Source organism: Phaseolus vulgaris, chromosome 9 (genome assembly GCF_051622355.1).
Source record: "Phaseolus vulgaris cultivar YP4 chromosome 9, ASM5162235v1, whole genome shotgun sequence".
Taxonomy (NCBI): Eukaryota; Viridiplantae; Streptophyta; class Magnoliopsida; order Fabales; family Fabaceae; genus Phaseolus; species Phaseolus vulgaris.
Window position 1 is genome coordinate 2,729,571 of NC_143506.1, and position 18,781 is coordinate 2,748,351.

The 18,781-nt window shown below is 27.8% G+C and overlaps 1 protein-coding gene across 2 annotated transcripts; it reads left to right on the forward strand.

Moving 5' to 3' along the window:
* The first annotated feature begins 11,442 nt into the window (after nt 1-11,442).
* LOC137821201 (protein SHI RELATED SEQUENCE 3) lies at nt 11,443-12,661 on the forward strand. 2 transcript variants are annotated; one of them, XM_068625676.2, is made up of 2 exons: nt 11,443-11,804; nt 11,897-12,661. In XM_068625676.2, the coding sequence occupies exons 1-2, from the start codon at nt 11,543-11,545 to the stop codon at nt 12,286-12,288; spliced, it is 654 nt and encodes a 217-aa protein (XP_068481777.2). In that variant the 5' UTR covers nt 11,443-11,542; the 3' UTR covers nt 12,289-12,661. The 2 variants fall into 2 exon arrangements, with proteins under 2 accessions (XP_068481777.2, XP_068481778.2); XM_068625677.2 differs by having other exon boundaries at nt 11,903-12,661.
* Nucleotides 12,662-18,781: the final 6,120 nt, after the last annotated feature.

The following is an 18,781-nucleotide window of genomic DNA, read 5'->3' on the forward strand; positions in this document are numbered from 1 at the left end:
CTAAAATTTTAAACTGAACTTTGGATAAAATTGTGTTTCTTATAAACTTATATGTATAAACTTATTTAAATTTATTATATTTTAAAATCAATTGAAAATTTTATCCACACATGTAGTTTATTTGGTTATCACTTCAATCAGTTTTATTGGAGTGTTTCAAAACTATCTTTATTAGCTATGCCCCATTGCCAAACTCTTCACTTATGATTTAATAAACGGTGTATGATAGTCTTTTTCAAGATTATGGCAAGTTAAATCCATTATAATATCCTTTCTTATATTTTCTGTTTTTATTTTATTTTATTTTGTATTTCTGTTTTTCTCTTTTTATCTTTGTCTCAAAAAAATCAATTATCATAACACATTTTGTCACATCTTATTTTGATAACCAATGGATTTTGTTTTCGTCGATTGCTAGCCATATTTGATTTCTTTACTTTTACAAAAGTAATGTGTTTAGAAAACCTTAACATTAACAAAATATAATCATTAATAGCATATATTTGTAATGAACTTTTAAAAACATTACGAGTAACATTACATAAATCAACTGATTAGAAAATTTAAGAATTCCAATTTTAATATATAATTAAGAAACCGAAATTGTACAAAAAGAATAAAAGAAACATATTAATAAATGAGAGAAAGAGTGGGAAGTGCTTTTCAAATTTTAAATTGATTTTATTATCAATTAATTATGAACAAACAACTTCATGCATGCAAGCTTATCTATCACAGCTTCATTAAATGCTAAAGTAAGAGAACCATTGCCATTAAAAAGGGCACAAAGCCATGTAACCACTGTGCCAACTTCTTAGTTTAAGTATTTAACTTCAGAATTTATCCAGCACTTGTTTCTAAATTATTAAAAATACTTAATGGAATATATTTAATATTTTTAGGCTATGTATCTAGGATAACACATTAAAATATATAGCAAAAATCTTGTTCTAGAAATTCGTAATAGAACTTAAAAATTAGGATGTAAATTACGTTCTCAATCGTAATCCTCACGATCTTGTAGCTATATATAGTGTGACATTATGAGGCATCAATTATTGTGACGTGCCATACCTAAAAAAGCAAATTTATGAATATAAAAAGAAATAACTTTTTGTCAAAATATAGGTCCCTACTACTCCCTACTCTAAGACTCTTGTCAGACCTTCCTTCCTTCACTTTGAATCGATGCAAAATTTAAAATGCCCAATAATAAAGATTGTTATGTGGCTTAACAATTATGTATTAGATTATAATAAAAGAATGAATAAATTTTTATTAAAATATGGATCTTATATAAAGAGGTGAAATAATTTTTCTAATTAAAATTATGTATTTTATTATATAATTGTTAAAGTAACTTTTTAATAATAAAATAGATGGAAAGAGATCAAGTACCACTCATTTGTAACAATTTTTAAAATAATTTTTAATGTGTTTATCTTTTTTTGTTTTCTTAACCTTTTTTTTAGTTTATTTTAATTTAAAAAAACTAGTTCTAGAAAAACAGTACTCACAATTTTATTAACGAATTTATTATTATTAAATAAAATATCTACTGCTTTTGTTCTTTATTTATTTATATAAAATTTTATGAAATCTTTGATATTTTATTAGTAGAGAAAACTATAAAATAAAAATTAATTTTATATAAAAATAATTAGTTACTATATTAATAAAATTAAAAAATATTTTTAAAATTAAAAAATTATTAATATATAAAACTAATTTTAAAGTTAGTATCGAATTAGATAATTAATACTAAATCTAATATAAAGTAATTGGTAGTTAAAATTTTACTCACTACTTAGATACTAATTTAAAAAATATTTATCAATAATAAAATTTAATTTAAATATTAATAATTAGTTTCTAAAATAATATATAATTTAATCAATATAACAATTAATTATTATTATTTTTTAAAATTAATTTTTATTTAATAATTTTTGTTTAGTTATAGAAATGAGATGCATATTATTTTCTAACAATAGAAGATAAATAAGGAAATATAATAATTATTGTGTTGGCTAGATTATGTTTTTGTAAGGGACCATGAATTCTATTTTCTCTAAAAGATGTAATTTGTTTCGTTAAGTTTGCATAAATTTTTCTTTTAAGAGATTACATATATTCCTGTAGATTTTTTAAATAATTAAAAAATATATTATAATTCTGGAAGGATTGTAATTTTTTAAGCAACTAAAAGAATAATTGGTAGAATTGAGAAATCAAAAATATATTTAAGTCTTAAAAGGAAAATAATTTCTTCTTCTATGCATATTAAATATAGTATTTTACAAGGTGGAAATGGAAAAGTGAATAAAGTAGTGACTCTACAGATCCAAGTAAACGACAAAGAACACTTTTTTTGTGAGTGGATATGGATGATGATTATTATTATTTTTATCACGGTTTTAGAATCTTTGAACAGGATATGTTCTATGATATGCAAGTTGTCGGCACCAATAAGGTAACTAGCACACCTTTGGGATCTTTGCCAATTAATTTAAATTTCATATGCAAGATTTACAGAGGGAAGAACTTGTTATTTCATTTTAAGATAATAAAGAGGAAAATAAAGTGATTTACAGGCACATATACTTTGGGTAAACAAATAAAATAATCTAAGATAAAGTTTAACTTTTGTGTAGTTAACAGAGAAGGAAATGGTGAGTAAGAATATAAGACTAAAAGAAAAAAAAAATGAGAGAATTTTGACGTTATTTTGTACTGAGAAAATAAAACTATGAATAAAAATAAAAGTGTATATATATATATATATAATATTGTTTGTTATCGAGAAAGTAAAAAGAATTATTTGTATAATTTACGTAAAAGACAAAAGTACATTATAGAAGGAAAAGATATATCAGTCTTGTACAGTGAAAAAGTTTATGGGTCGTAGTCTCTTACTCTCAACAAAAATTTTACTGCTTCTCTCGGCTTGTCTTTATTCATTTGGCTCTGTTCTTTCCCTTTAAGATACAGAATATAAAGTTTTGGGATACGTGTTTTCCTATCTACTTTTTTTCTTTCCATTTAAAATAATTTAGGTTATGTACCGGATCGAACTGGCAACACTAGATTAGACTTAGTGGAATTGACGAAATGATAGACGTTTGTGTAGGATGATCGACACTTTTGGTCATTAACGCTTAATCAAAATTAGTAAAACTAAACTATTATATAATACACATTTAAGTGTGATTTATCTCACTAAATCGATCAAATAAGATAAGTTTCATTAAAATAATATAAATAGCGCACATTTCAAGAACTACGTCATTAATTATTGTACACGTCCGAGTGTTGAACGTCCTTTGCTGATTTGAGCGTCGAAGTGCCTTCTGCAGATACTTCATTCGGCATTCTCCTTAGAGACTAAGCAATCAGGCGACCGAGACTTAAAAAAATAACACGAAGACTGAAGGAGTAGGCTGAAATGTGAGCTGACCGATCGGTACAAGGAAGAAGACGAAGCCAATCAACAGTTTTTTAGGATTCATCTCCCTAACAGAAACATATTAAAAATTAAACAAGATATTTATTAAGGTTAATAATAATTATATTAATAAATATATTTTAAATTTAATTTAATTTTACAAATTTATAAAATGAAGTTTGCCTTCATCTCTATATTATGAAATATTTTATATTTAATTGATGTAAGATTTCAATATATTTACTTACATTTTATATTTTTTTATCAACATTTAATAAAATTTTACTATGATATCTAAATGATTGGAATATTATATTAGAGTGTGATCATATATTTATTATATTTTTTTTAATGCAAAAAGCTTAAGTGTAAATATTCATTAATACAGTGAGATATTTGTCTTTATGTTAAACCTATATTTTGGTAGGTTACAGGCTTTGTTAGTTGTTGAGTCGATGAATCAAGTTAATGAAGTAGCACCTTACACAACCCCTCCACCCTTAACCCATGCTTCAAACTTCATAAAAATCTTAAGATAAATACTTTAAACATATGCTAACTATTTTTTCGAAAAATACAAAATCACTTCTTATTTCATAACTACTCACAAAGTGGTACATATATTTTAAAGTCTTGGTTCATAAAAACATATCTTACATGGTTCTTATTTCTATAGCTTAAAAGGTATTTTTTTTAAAAATGATAAAACGTATTTTTGGAGATGCCACGTGAACTAGTAATAATATAATAATATATAATAAATGTAATTCTTATTTTATGAGTTATTGTAAAATAGATTTAAAATTTATTTCGTAATTTTGTATTTGTTCCTGCTAGGGAGATGAGACCTAGAGAATTATTGAAGGTTTCGTCTTCTTCCTTTTTTCGGGTAGGTCATTGGTACTTTACTGTGGTTCTTCTTTACCCGATCTCTCAGTCTCGGATGAATACCAAATGAGAGAGGTAGATGCAGAAGATACTCCGACGCTCAAGTTAGTAAAAATGGTATTCAACATTTGGGGATGTACAATAATAATGACGTACCTTTCTTATTGAAATGTGCATTATTTATATTATTTTTTAATGAGCTTACCTTTATTGGATCTGTTTAGTAGAATAAATCACATTTATAATTGCATTACCTAATTTTTAATGGTAGTTTAACTTCACTGACATTGTTAAATGTGTTAGTGGAACTAAATGTCCGTGGAAGTCTGGTTGGAACTACAGTCTTAAAATTTATTTTAGTAAAAAAATGAAGTTATTATGTCAGAGATCTGAAAGGTTTTATAAAGGATATTAAATCCATGTATTTATGTTTGGCGAATTGAATGCGAAATTAAAGAGGAAGAGGTAGTGAAAGTTGAAAAGGTTTTGACAGTGAGAAAGGTGGTGGAAGTAGCCTACATTCTGTTTGCTCTGCACTGCAGGTTCATAATTTCACATGCCTCACATAACTATTACCAACATTTAACCTACAAACCAGGGACCCTTTCTGATATCTACCTTGCTCCTCATTTTATCCAATAATCCACTTCATCAATATTATATTCATATTTTATAAAAATCTAACACTTTTTACGCACCAATATTATTCATATAAAAAATTAGGTTTAAATGTGAGATTATATATATATATATATATATATATATTTTATTTTATTTTTCTTTTAATTAAATTTTTTTCCTTTTTAGTTTTTTTGTTTATTTTGCAGAACAATATTTTATTCGTTTGGAATTATATATCATGTAAACACTGATAATAGGTGGTCTACTCATTTTGTCACTTGTATTTAGTTCATGTGTAGGATTTTTTAAAAGTTTATCAAAAAAATTTAATAAATTTGTTTCATTATTTAATCCTCCTTTCTGTGAAATGTTATTTTTGTTTTAATCTATGATGTTGAAGGCTTTTAATAATATTTTCTTTATATTATTATTATTATTAGTTATTCTCATTCAACTTATGCAAACACCTCATAACATTAATCTTTGTCCATTCACTTTCATATTGTAATATAATCATAATACTAACCAAAATCCTTTTACATCGAAGAATTTTGTTTCCCAGATAGTTTATTGACTCACACAAACACAGTCAACACCCAAAATGATTATAAATAATATAATTTTTTTCCAAAATTCATGATGTTATATTTAGCATGCAACTCATATCCTTGAGATATCAGTAGAGAGTGAAATGATTTTGCTAATGATAATTGCTGAGAGAAACACCTCAAATCTGTTTCGAATGAATTGTTACTCTCTCTTTCATATATGTAAATATAGTCTCACATCGTTCAAGTGTCAAAGTTATGGACGGTTTATATATTTCCTCCTTCTCCAATTCTCTGATGCGTCTTTTAAGGACAAAACCGTAATGAAGTACTGACCTCCAAAGCAGACAATGCCTCGCGGTGATTGACCCAAGCGATGCTATCTCTCAGACTTGAAGTTGGGACATCCCTTGTGGGGCCCAAGAGGCTCCTTAGCCCTCGACTTGGGAGGCTTGTTCCAGTATGCCAATATAGTCCCACTTCAGAAGTCGAGGCTAAAGGTAGTTTATATACTCTCTCCTCCTTCAACCCTCTACACGTCTTTTAAGAAAAAAACCATACAATTTATATACCTCCTCCAATTTTTTGAGGTTTGTTATTATTTTGGTTCTTAAAGTAAATTCACCTGCACATAATAACTAAAATAAAATTTAATAAACTTTAAAAAAATAGCTCTATACAAAATTAAAAAAACTGAAAATAAAAATATTAAGAAAATCAAAAGGAATAATATACACAATTTAGAGAATTTGAAGTTTATTCTAATAAAGTTGATTCTTTTGGGAGAGAAATAAATATGGTGACCCCATGACCCTTCGTGTAGCTTCTCTGGTACATGGCATTGCCAGCTCAGCCACTGAATGCTTGGTGTGCTAACTTCACCAACTTGTGAATTCAATTATATATGCTTTTCTATTACATTAATATGTGTCGTACAATTTGTCTCCTTTCTATTTCTCTCTTCTTCCTTCCTATTCGTCTACTCTTTATAACCAGAATAAAGACTACACTTTGCCTCATTCTTTCATACTCAAATCTGGTAAACAAATATAACTGCACCACTGTTTCTAGAAGAAAAACTTTTTTTTTTTTTTTACAGAGTTTCCCATTTGTAATAATTATTGAAGATGTAGAAATAAGAATATTTTATAATGAAAATATTTATTTTAAGGTCAATTTTTTAAGTCTAGTATTATGCGCCAAGTCCGATATTGCAGGTAAACGGTCGTCATATTTAAAGACATCAATGTTGTATCAGCATAAATTAAAGAATATGTTGGAGATCTCTCGTCGACTAGAAATAAAGACATTTCATAGTATATAAGTGAGGATAAATCTCATATTACGAGAGATGTATTATTATATATAAAATAATTTTAAAATATATTATAAGTTTTATATAAATATAAATACATTTCTACTAATAAAGTAAAACAAAAGTTAATATATTATTCATCTTATCTACGTTTCCTAAACATATACTTATGCCTACTCTCATGTATATAATCCAGAATATGTTTATTATACAAACAATAATATATTTATGTTTGTCTTCAAACTCAACAATCTCAAAATCCATGTTCAAATTTTAATCAATCATTTACTTCAAATTCTACGATCACACGTTACTCAATTAATTATTCCATATTTCTAAACTATATTCAATAGAATTCTCACTTCTTAGGATTAGTTTAACATTTATCTTTAACTTATTTACAAAATGTAAAAAAAAAAAAATAGCTTCCACATAAAAAGTTGTTAGAGTTACACGAAACACCCTCAATAACCAACGAATTTCAACATTCTAAAAATTTAAACTACATACCAAATTTTAGTATAAAACTAAACAAACTTAGAAATTTACTTTACTCAATTGACAAAATCGAGATAGATATCTACAATGAATAAGAAAAGAAAAACAAAAATCTTCAAAGCAAAATATACTTAGTTTGATTTGAAAACTTATTGAGTAGAAATGATTCTAAACTCGTCCCTTTTTGAAAGACGAAATTAGATTTTGAAAAATACGAGAATCAGAGTGAGACTTTAAAAGATATGTTACAGAAAAGAAAAAAAAACTTTAAAAAGAGAAGAAATATTGCATGTACGAAGGATAGGGAATGAAATATTTTACACTATATGTTATTTTTTTATAAATTAAATCTTTATAAAATATCTTTAGAGATACAAATATTATTTGAAATAGATTGGACGGTTTAAAATAAGAAAATAGTAAAAACAATATTGACAAAAAATGTAAAGTAATTTATTGAAGCACATAAACTACATCTAAGTATAAAATGTCTGAATTAAATAATTAAAATGAAATCATTAATAATATTCTAATAACTTAAATATATATATATATATATATATATATATATATATATTTATAAACATTTTTGTGACTCAAGATTTAAATATGTTTTATAATTTTTACAAAATACAAATATAATATTTATAATATATAAATTTGAAGTTCGTTGATAACAAATCTTCTTTATTTTTTACATTTAACCGTTTTGACAGATGAAAATAAGGTGTGAGGTTAACAATATATAATATATAAAAGAAAGAATGAGAAGATGGTGGTAAATAAGTAGTTAGAGTGCGTAAGTATGTATATATGATGACAAAAATAAGGTGGAGTATTGCAATGAATGAGAAGTTAAAATTTGGTGAATTGTGTGTTTTATGTTATGGGGCGTCACATCGATGTAAGATGCACCAAAAAATAAAATGATGGGAGGAATGGGCCATAACCAAAGGGAATCTATTAAGATATTCGTTTTGTGGTCATATAACACATTTTAAATATTGCTGGGCCTTCTTATTCCACTTCTCAACTAACTTCACACCTTTTTCATCAACAAAAACCAAAATATCAACACAATTTATAATTCATTTCTTCACTTCTTTCTCTAATTCATTTCCTCATTTGATTCACTCTTTTTCTTCTCTTCTTATATATCCAAATACAAATGTTTGATTGAATTAGTACTATTTCGATATATGTGTTCTTTAGGGAGATGAGACCTAAAAAACTATTGAATGTTTCGTTTTCTTTATTTCTTCGGGCAGGTTGCTAAGCTTCATTCTGATCCTTCTGGCTTTCGCGTTACTCCTTCGGCTCTCAGTCTCTCAGTCTCGGGTAAATGCCAAATGCGGGAGGTACCTGCATAAGGCACTCCGATGCTCAAGTTAGTAAAAAGGATATTCGACACTTAGGTGTGTACAGTAATAATAACGTACATTTCTTCTTGGGATGTGCGTTATTTATATTATTTTAATGGATTTACCTTATTGAACTTGATTAGTGGAATAGATTACACTCACAGTTGTATTACCTAATTCTTGATGGTACGTCGGTCGGCTCGGTCAGTCCATGACAATGATGGGTAGGTCCATACCAATACATGTGTATTTGCCACCAAATAATTCCTACTATGATTTATTTTTATATATCTAATTGACTGTAATTTTGAAAAAAAATTTAAAGCATAAAGAAAGTAATATAATTTTTGCAATTTTTTTAATAACTCTTTTTTCTCTTTCTTTTATCCTAGAATTTATTTGATCTCATTTGTTTCTTTTTTGTAATTTCTTATTCTCCTCTGCATTGTAAAACAAAGATAATTTGTAAAGAGGAAATGATGGCTTCAAAATACCACTACTATGAGATGCAACTCAAAGTCAAAAAGATGTTTGATCAGTTTGTTGTCAACTTTAATCACTGTTCATGACTTTACTCTTCTTTTGTAGTTCCAAAAAAGTAAATATTCACAAAAAATAAAAAAGTGACATTGGAATTTACAAAGGCATAAAATTTGGCCTATTATTTAATTGATATTGTTACTTTAGTTTCTTCGTTCTCACCGGTTTAAGATGCCCCCCACATGCTACAATTGTTCCAACCAAAACATTAGATCCAAAGGTATACTCCACAATAGTAAACCATTATCACAGACACTTTACTTCTACCATAATATATAAAATCATGTATTCTACAAACTAATATTTAATATATCATATTATATTAATATAACAATTATTAAAATTTCTCTGAAAAATTATATCATCACAATAACCTTTTTTTTTTTTGTGGAGAATCATCATAAGCTAATTCAATGATAAAAAAAAGTGAGTATCGTCGTTGTAATAGCTATTATGCAGCATGGGATTTTTATGCTTTACTATTTTGAATAATTAATCTGCATAAGATGGCATATGCATTGTTATAAAACTATCTCTTTATCCATATGTTCACAAGTGAGTTCATAAGTTGGCAGATATATGGTGTACAAGTAAATAAAATTTGGGGGCAACCCTGATTACTTGGTTTTGATTCTCTTCAAATTAGGGTTTCTGTTTCTGAAATGTGACATTATTTTTAACTTGCTAGCACTGTGATTGCGTTGAGTAATGATGTTTTGAAGGCTAGACCAGCATTTGTTAACTAAGTGACTGATAAAATTGACAAAATTTGCCCTCAACTTCTATACTTTTACACGCACTTCCATATTAATCATGAAAAGTTGATTTTAATCTTTTTAATTTTTTTTTAAATAATTCTAAATAAATCATGATCTCAAGTGCACTCTCACACTTCTCTCTATGAACTACAATATTTTCATTCTTCTTCCGCCACAATGTTTAAAAGAGCACTTATATCATTTGAACGTGTGTGAGATGATTGGTGATAAGATTAATTGTATTCGACATTTCCGGTGTAAATTTTTTTTTTTAAGTTTTGTACTCCATTTTTGTAGGTTGTTGATTTTTATTTTTTTTTAGTTGTGTGACTTCCAGAAAAATAGAAATAAGAATAAGCGAAAGAAAATATACTCACAACCAGTACAGACAACACAAAACTTACATCAATTACCAATATTCACCACCAACTACCATAAGCAATCATCACCACTTGAAAACAAAGAAGAGAACACCATACTCAAAAGAATATTATTAAAATTTTAAAAAATATAAAGATACAACGATAAAGTATAGAGTTGTAGGAAGAATTTGCCATAAAATTTTGATGAATGATATATTGAAAACCTGCTTGACTATACAACATTTAATTGATGATATAAAAAAGAGAATATTTTTATTATTTCACATATAAAAATTGAAATTTTAGACAAAGAAAAAAAGTGGTATATTGGAACAAGATGGTTAATTTATCATTTTTCTAAAATTTTATGGTGAGTTGTTTTCCGGGTTGAGATCAAAGGCCCAAAACACTCTAAGATGGTCCAGTAGCAGCTCAGTGGCCCAAAGCACATAACAATTAGAGTTGAGATTCCACAAAAAGCAATGCATATAATGCAAATTTATAACCTATTTATTTTTATAACAATCATCTGAAAATGAAGAAAAAGGAAGGATATAGACGAATAATCCATGCACGGAGGAAAGGCGCCAAGTAAAAAAAGGAACAGCAAAAGAGCCTAAAGTATTTTTTCACTCTTAGTTACATCTACCCATATTCCTTTTTATTTTACCAAATAAAAAAATACGAGTGAATAACTTTCAAAAGACATGTTCCTAATATATCTGGACAAATGCATAACAAAAACCACTTTTGACACGCTAACTTTATACTGTCTCATACACAACCAATAATTGCTAGTTTCAAAACATGCAAACCAAAGACATCTAAACTGTTGAAGATTCACACTCACATTTTAAGTGATTCACTTCCTAAAGCCATTGGTTATACCTGCATTTTGTCGTGCACAGAACCCTTTAGTTTACCTTTCCCTTATTCTAACACGTTTTCCTTTTTAATCACTTTTTCTTTCCGGTATGTTTGCCTAGTGGTTCGGTGACGTGGATTTTACTTCAACCCAGAATCGATTCTCATGCCATGGTGTGCTTCAATTTTAGAACTCGAGCAAAGTGCACATCATTATATAAATAATACTTTGGTAACAATTATATTTTTTTAACAAAGACAACAAGGTTATCGTTTTCTTTTAATTAGAGCCATGGATGAGCTCAGTAGGAGTAGGGTGATACGAATTTAACAGAAAAGAAGATGAAAAGAGGAACACAAGGCGAAGAAGAAGTAGTGTCAAGGGGTTCCAAGTGCCAAGACTGTGGGAACCAAGCCAAGAAGGAATGTTCATATTCAAGGTGCAGAACTTGTTGCAAGAACAAAGGGTTTAAGTGCCAAACCCATATCAGGAGTACTTGGACTCCTGTGGACAAGAGGCGCAACACGGAGCAACCACCTTCACCTCCACACAACTTTCATGGAGATGTTCCTCAAAAGCACAACCAGATCAATCCCTATTCAGGTTACTATTTATACACTTAAAACCAAGGCGTGAAGGATGTATATACAGCTTTATTAAGCCAAAGTTTTTGTTACGTTTCTCTTTTTTTTTAGTTTCAGGTTTAGAGATGAAATTTCCTGGTGCTGCGAATTCGATGGCTATGTTTCGGTGCGTTCAGGTTCGGTCTATGGATGATGCGGTCAATGAAGTAGCGTATCAAACATCTGTGAACATTGGGGGGCATGTATTCAGTGGAATACTATATGATCAAGGCCCTGAACAAGGGTATAATCATAAGGGTGGGAGTTCAAGTGGCCTTGTTGATGAACAGCAGAATAATAATCTTGGTCTTATGAATAATGCTTCAATCCACAGTAGAGATAGTAGTGGTGTAACTATAGCCTCTGCTGGTCACGGTGAACCTCTTTTTCCTCCACCACCATATCCGTTTCCCCTTGCTTCCTTCAGACCCGGTATGCCATATTTCACATACCCAAGATCTTAATTTGCTTCTTTCGGAATCATGAACAACATATATATGCTGGGAATGCATGGAATTGAAGGCATTATTCAGATGAGGAAAAAATGAAAGTGATGTAGATTTCGGCGTTGGTGGATAGAAATGCTCAGAACCTTTGTACTGGGAGCACTTTATTAGTGTCCAAATAAACACGCAAGTGCACCTAGAAACAAATGAATTGATTAACTGATAGAGCTTGTTCTTTTGTGGTCGAAAAGTGGAGGACTCAGTTTGTTCCTATTATAGTTTTATGTGTAATTTAGAATGTGGCCACCGCTAAGTTTGGCAGTTTTGTCCTCTTGCTTTGCTCATGATTCACTTTTTAGATTTTTGTCAATGATAATGTTTAATTCCCCAACTTCGACTCCCTCATTATTCTGCACTCTATACTTCTGCCACCTTGGTGCATATCTGAGACGAGTTTCCATCTTTTTTACTATCTTAAAAAAAATTGTTTATAAAAAGTAATATATATATATATATATATATATATATGGAAAAAAGTTACACTGTAATCACAATTATTTACTTTTTATAATGATTGTCTTAAATTTTATATTAAATATGATTTGTAATTTACTGATAATGTTTTACTTATGTCTATTAAACTTAGAGTTTAAAGTTTCATGGTTAAATATGTTTTTTCTTATATTAATATTAAAATTTAAATTTTTTTAAGTATAAACTTTAGATTTTATGTTACTTTGTAATAAAAACTATTAAAATATATTTTTATTAGTATTTTTTATGTAATAAATAAATTTTTAACATAAATTTATACTATAATATTATAACATAAAATATTTTAATATCTTAATTAATTTATTGTAAAAATCTGTTTGTCATATAAAAAAAATTATAAAGACGTATTTTAGATTTTAAGGTATTTGTAATATAGAAACTTGTTGGAGATCCCACATTGACTAGAGATTAGAGCCTTTCATTGTATATAAGTGGGTGCAAACCTCAATCTTATTGAGCTGGTTTTATGGGGTTGAGTTAGGCTTAAAGTTTACTTTGTAATAAAACTATTGAAATATAGTTTTATCAATATTTTTTATATAATCAACAAATTTTTATCATAAATTTATATAATATGAAATATTTTAATATCTTATTTTATATTAAAAATTCATTTATTATGTATTAGAATAATTTTCTTATTAAAGAGTACTTTAAAAGTTCAACTAAAATTTAAAATAGAAAAAATACTAATTTTTCGTAAAAGCATATGGAAGAAAATATGTTTAACCCAAGTTAATTTTGTAAGAATAAATTTGGTGATGTGAGTAGCTGCATCAAACCTAAAGTTTGTGGATGAGAAGATGCACACATGATAGACTTATGACTATAAGAGACAGCGTGCTGTTAGCTGAGGACTTTCTGGAGCTTGGTAGCCTCTTTTTGTTCCTTCCATTGCCATTTTATTATAGTTTCACTTTTTCTCATTTTCTTACTCAAATTTCAATGCCAATTACATTTTAATATTTTTAAATTCATCCAATAGTTAACTTCATATAAATGTGTATAGATTTTAGAGACACGAACACCCTCTAACAGAACATAAATTTGATGCTACAGATGTGACAATGACATAGCAGAATAAAATTGTACATGAATGAGCAATATGAACTTCAAAATAGAGTAAAAAAGAATATTACATCGGTTCTTAGTAACAACCGTTGTAATATATTTTTTGTACTCAGAATGACCAATATTACACCGGTTAAACCATCTAACCGACGTAATATATAGCCCATATTCAGATATGGAAGGTTGTTACGATTGATGGTGGTGTTGGATTGGAGAGTTTCGCCTTTGATCCTCGCGGCGAAGGACCTTACACCGGCGTTTCTGACGGTCTCGAATCATCAAATGACAGCGTTCTGAGAGTTGTGTGGATCTGTCTCAACGTCGACCAGTTCCGTGCCATTGTTTACGACAGTGATCGCACGGGGTCCTTACTGTTAGCGGCGGAGTTGTTCCTAGTGTGTCGTCATGTCGAGCGCGACAATGACGATCTCGGCGAGGCACTGGAGGTTCTTGTTGGTGTCGAGGTCGAGAGCAACGACATTGTAAACATCGAGTGATTTGACGACGCAGTCGACGAGCTCTGGAAAGAGCTTGTCGAGCAGCGACTTGGCGATCTGGGAGGGGTCGCAGCCCATGAGAACGACGACTTTCAACTCGGTCTCACAACAGAGAAACTCGTGGAGGAGGTGGCGGAGCCAGGATATGGGCAAGAGTGTCATCGGAGGAGTCCTCGGTGGTGGTGGAGTTCCAAGAAGCGGTCTCCCACATGCTTCTGAAAACATTATTATTACAAAACTGTCATTGTCACGTCATCATTTTTCGCCACGTTGACAACGTCAAATGTGTGTCATGGTGCAGAGGGTGTTAACAAGACATTTTTCTTGATTTTAACTATCCACGCTATGATTAAAAACTAGAAAATTTGATTATTTCATTTTTGATTCACTTGCACTAAACGTTGAATCTAAATAATTGGTAGCAAAAACTTTTATTTCTAATTAAACACCAATTTATAAATCATTTAACAATAATAAAAACTAATTTAAAAACCAAAAATTTTTTAGTCTCTAAAATAGTCTTTAAGATAGTCACTATAGCAAGTAATTATTTTTTGTCTCTAAAAACTAGTTTCTATTTCATGATTTTCTTGTAGTGATATTACTCATAAAACTTTATGTTGATTTTAAGGATTTTTTTATATCCACTAAAAATTAACATAAATATAAACTACTTATAAAAACTTAAAAGAAGTCTTATTTTTTAATCTAGAAAATGCTTTATACGTGAATTCAATTTAAATTCGACACAAAGTTAATTTCGCATGTCCACTCTAAATTGAACTAATACAAAATACTTGTATTCAATTAAAATTTTAATTAATACAAGTCACTTCATACTTCATATATAAGTGTGTTATGTCGTTGATCTTATATTAAATTTGGTTTGGAAATATATAGTTTTAAAAAAAAAACGGAATTCAAACATCTATTAAATATTCTATTTAATTTAATTTATTTATTCTCATAAAAATTATCACAATAAAAAAACATGAAATAGAAATCAATTTTAGATACCAAAAATAATTAGTTGCTATAGTAACTAAATTAAAGACTATTTTAGAGACTAAAAAAAATTGATTTTCAAATTAGTTTTTATTATTGTTAAATGATTTCTAAATTGTTATCTAATTAGCAACCAAAATTTTTGCTACCAAATTTATAAACTAAATAATTATTGGTTTCTAAAATGGTCTCTAATTTAGTCATTATAGCAATTAATTATTTTTTGTATCTAAAAATTGATTTCAATTTCATTTTCTTCTTATAGTGCATGAAAAAAAATAATTTAAAATTCTAAGAATGAAGGAAGGAGATACCGTTATTTTTTATCTATGTGACTATAAAACCAACCTTTAACTTACTTTGATTTTAAAGTTCAACACATTTAGAAAATTACTTAATTTGATTAATTTTATATATAAAAAAATATGTGGAAAATAATATAATAAATTTCACAATTATTTTTTCTTTGTCTTCCTCTACCAAACCCATAATACACGTAGCCAATTGGGCTTCTTGTCTGGAATAATATGTTAAAGTATAGTAAATATAGTTTGATATGCAATGTACCCTATAAAAGTTTCGTTCGATGCTTTACTTAATGTTATTAGATACCATCTTGGTGCTTATCTAATCATAACAGTCATATGTTTATATAAGAATGTGATAATTGGAGAGAAGCATAACACTTATTTGGTTTTACGTTAGGCTAGGATTCTTAAAAACAAAGGTTGAAACTGAATTATTTTAAAAAATTGAATTATAAATAATTAATTATAAATAAAATATTTTAACTTAATTTAGCAATAATTTATAACATCAGAACATGAGTTCAGTTAAAATATTAGTTGTAGTAATTTGAACTATTTACATAATTTAAATATCTGAAAACAATTAACTATTGAAATTGTTGTCCAAGTTTTAAGGTACTAATTTAAAAATTGTTTGATGCAGAAAATCATGAAATAAAAATTAAATTTAAAGACAAAAAATAATTAGTTATTATAATGTTTAAATTAGAGACCATTTTAAAGGTTAAAAAAAATTGATTTCTAAATTAATTTATATTATTGTTAAATGGTTTCTAAATTGATATCTAATTAGCAACCAAAGTTTTTGTTACCAAATTTAGAATCTAAATAATTGGTAGTTAAAACCTTGATAGCTAATTAGATACCAATTTAGAAACTATTTAACAATAATAGAAAATAATTTAGAAACCAATTTTTTTTTCATTTTTAAAATGGTATCTAATTTAGTCACTATAACAACTAATTATTTTTTTGTCTATAAAATTAGTTTTTCAAAATGATAATTAATTTTACATTTGAATGGGTAAATAACTTACTTTTGTTGGTTACATTTGTAGGTGATACAAGAGAATATTTAAGTTTAGATTCAATTGATAAATTAAAATTAAAGTCTCTTATGAATGAGTTTTTTAATTTCTTAAAATATTGTGTCGATAAAATTATGATATCAAAATTAAAGTTAACATATAATAATGTGGTAGGTGCGCTTAAAGTATTCGCACTGTTACATGTAAATGATTGGTCTTAGATTTTTGTAAAATCCTGTTGTAATTTTTGAACCCAGTGAATTGTATGAGGCAGGTTGTTTAATGTTTTCTTGAGTTTGGTTTGGTTGTTCCGTATTTAAGTTGGAAGGTGTCCCTTGATAGGAGGTTGGTAAGGCGCTAACTCTTTTTGTATAAGGGTTGGACCACTTTTAAAGTCGTTCCCATTTATTTATTTTTTATAGTTGATAAAAAAAATATAATAATGTTATTTAAAAATATAGATAAATTTAAAAGATTGTGTAATGAGACTATATTGCTAGTCACACAACTAGCAAATCATGTAATTGGAACAAAAGTAATGTTGAAAACAATATTTATATTTAAAAAATGCCCATATCTTTGTCTTAATTTCCATAACCATTTAAATGGAGACAATTTTCTGTCATCATTTCATATGTCATGATAATAAAAAGGTTAACCAAAAAGTCCATGTCTTTGTCTTAATTTCCATGACCATTTAAATGGAGACAACTTTCTATCATTATTTCATGTCAGGATAATCAATAAAAAAGATTGTATTCACACATACCACTATTAGTCCTCTTCACGGTCATATATTAGTAAAAAAAAAGATAAGGTTTGAAGATATTAATATACATAAACAAAAAGTAATTGAAGAGAAACACCAACATAGTCTCTCAAAGAAATCTTTCAAGATTTATAAGACGTGCATAACTTTCAAATATATTCTAAAATACAACTTCATTCAAATATTAATTCATACTTTTAAGTACAACTATAACAAAAGGAGAATATTTGATGGAAATCATTCCGCCACAAAATCTCATAGCAAATGATGAAATTTCAAGAAAAAAAAAATTCTACATACCAAGAGTAGAATATAAGTATTTTTATTTATTTATTTAGTTTTGTATAAATTGTATAGGTATAATTTTTTTTATTTTGTAGAACTTTGTAGAGATTGTAGTGGACTATAATTGAGTCTTGTTGGATGACCAAATTGAGAGTATTTCTTCCGGTATCCTATCAATTTTGAAAAAGACTGTTTTATCCTTTTTTAAAATGATTTTTGGATTATTTTTTCTAGAATGTTTCAAGAACATACTTTTTAGAATTCATGAAATATATTTTTAGAAAATGTTATCCGAAACAGAATTTCTAAAATAAACTTTTCAAAACGTATTATATATGTTGCAAAATGTGTTTTATAGAATAAAATTTTCAGAATTCCGAAAGAGCTTTCAAGAATGATAACGAATTAGATGAAATATTTAGATATTTTATATAATTAATGTAATAGATTGAGAAATTTTATGAAATGTAGGAAGAAACACTCCAAACTCCATAGTAAAAATTCTAGTAAAAGCTGGTGAAGAGAGAAGAAAGTTAGATCATGAAAACTGTAAGGACCGAGAAAAATAGTCTTAGAGTATAAATGATACAATTAAAATGACACATGAATATTTTATTATTAAAGTGAAAATGCTATATATATAGAAATTTAGTTATTCAGGTTTCATTTTAAAAGAACCATCATCTCTCTAAAAACTCCTTTTCCTTTCTTCTACTTTCTCTCTAAAATTTCGACCTCCTCGCTCATTAGATCAACGATCAGAATCTGCCATTTGGACTTCTGGCAATGAACTCTACAAGATTGACCGATCAAAATCCTAGATAGAGTAAGTTCTTTCTTGGCTCCTTTTCCTTTGAGTTAGTTTTGATTTGATTAGGTTGCCTTTTAGTTTAAGTTTGCATGTGAGGTTTTTATCTTCAGAATTAGTCTCTGTTAGCTCAAGGTCTTAGTGATATAGTTGGATTTGTGATCAGGACTTTGTGGTGCAGGTTA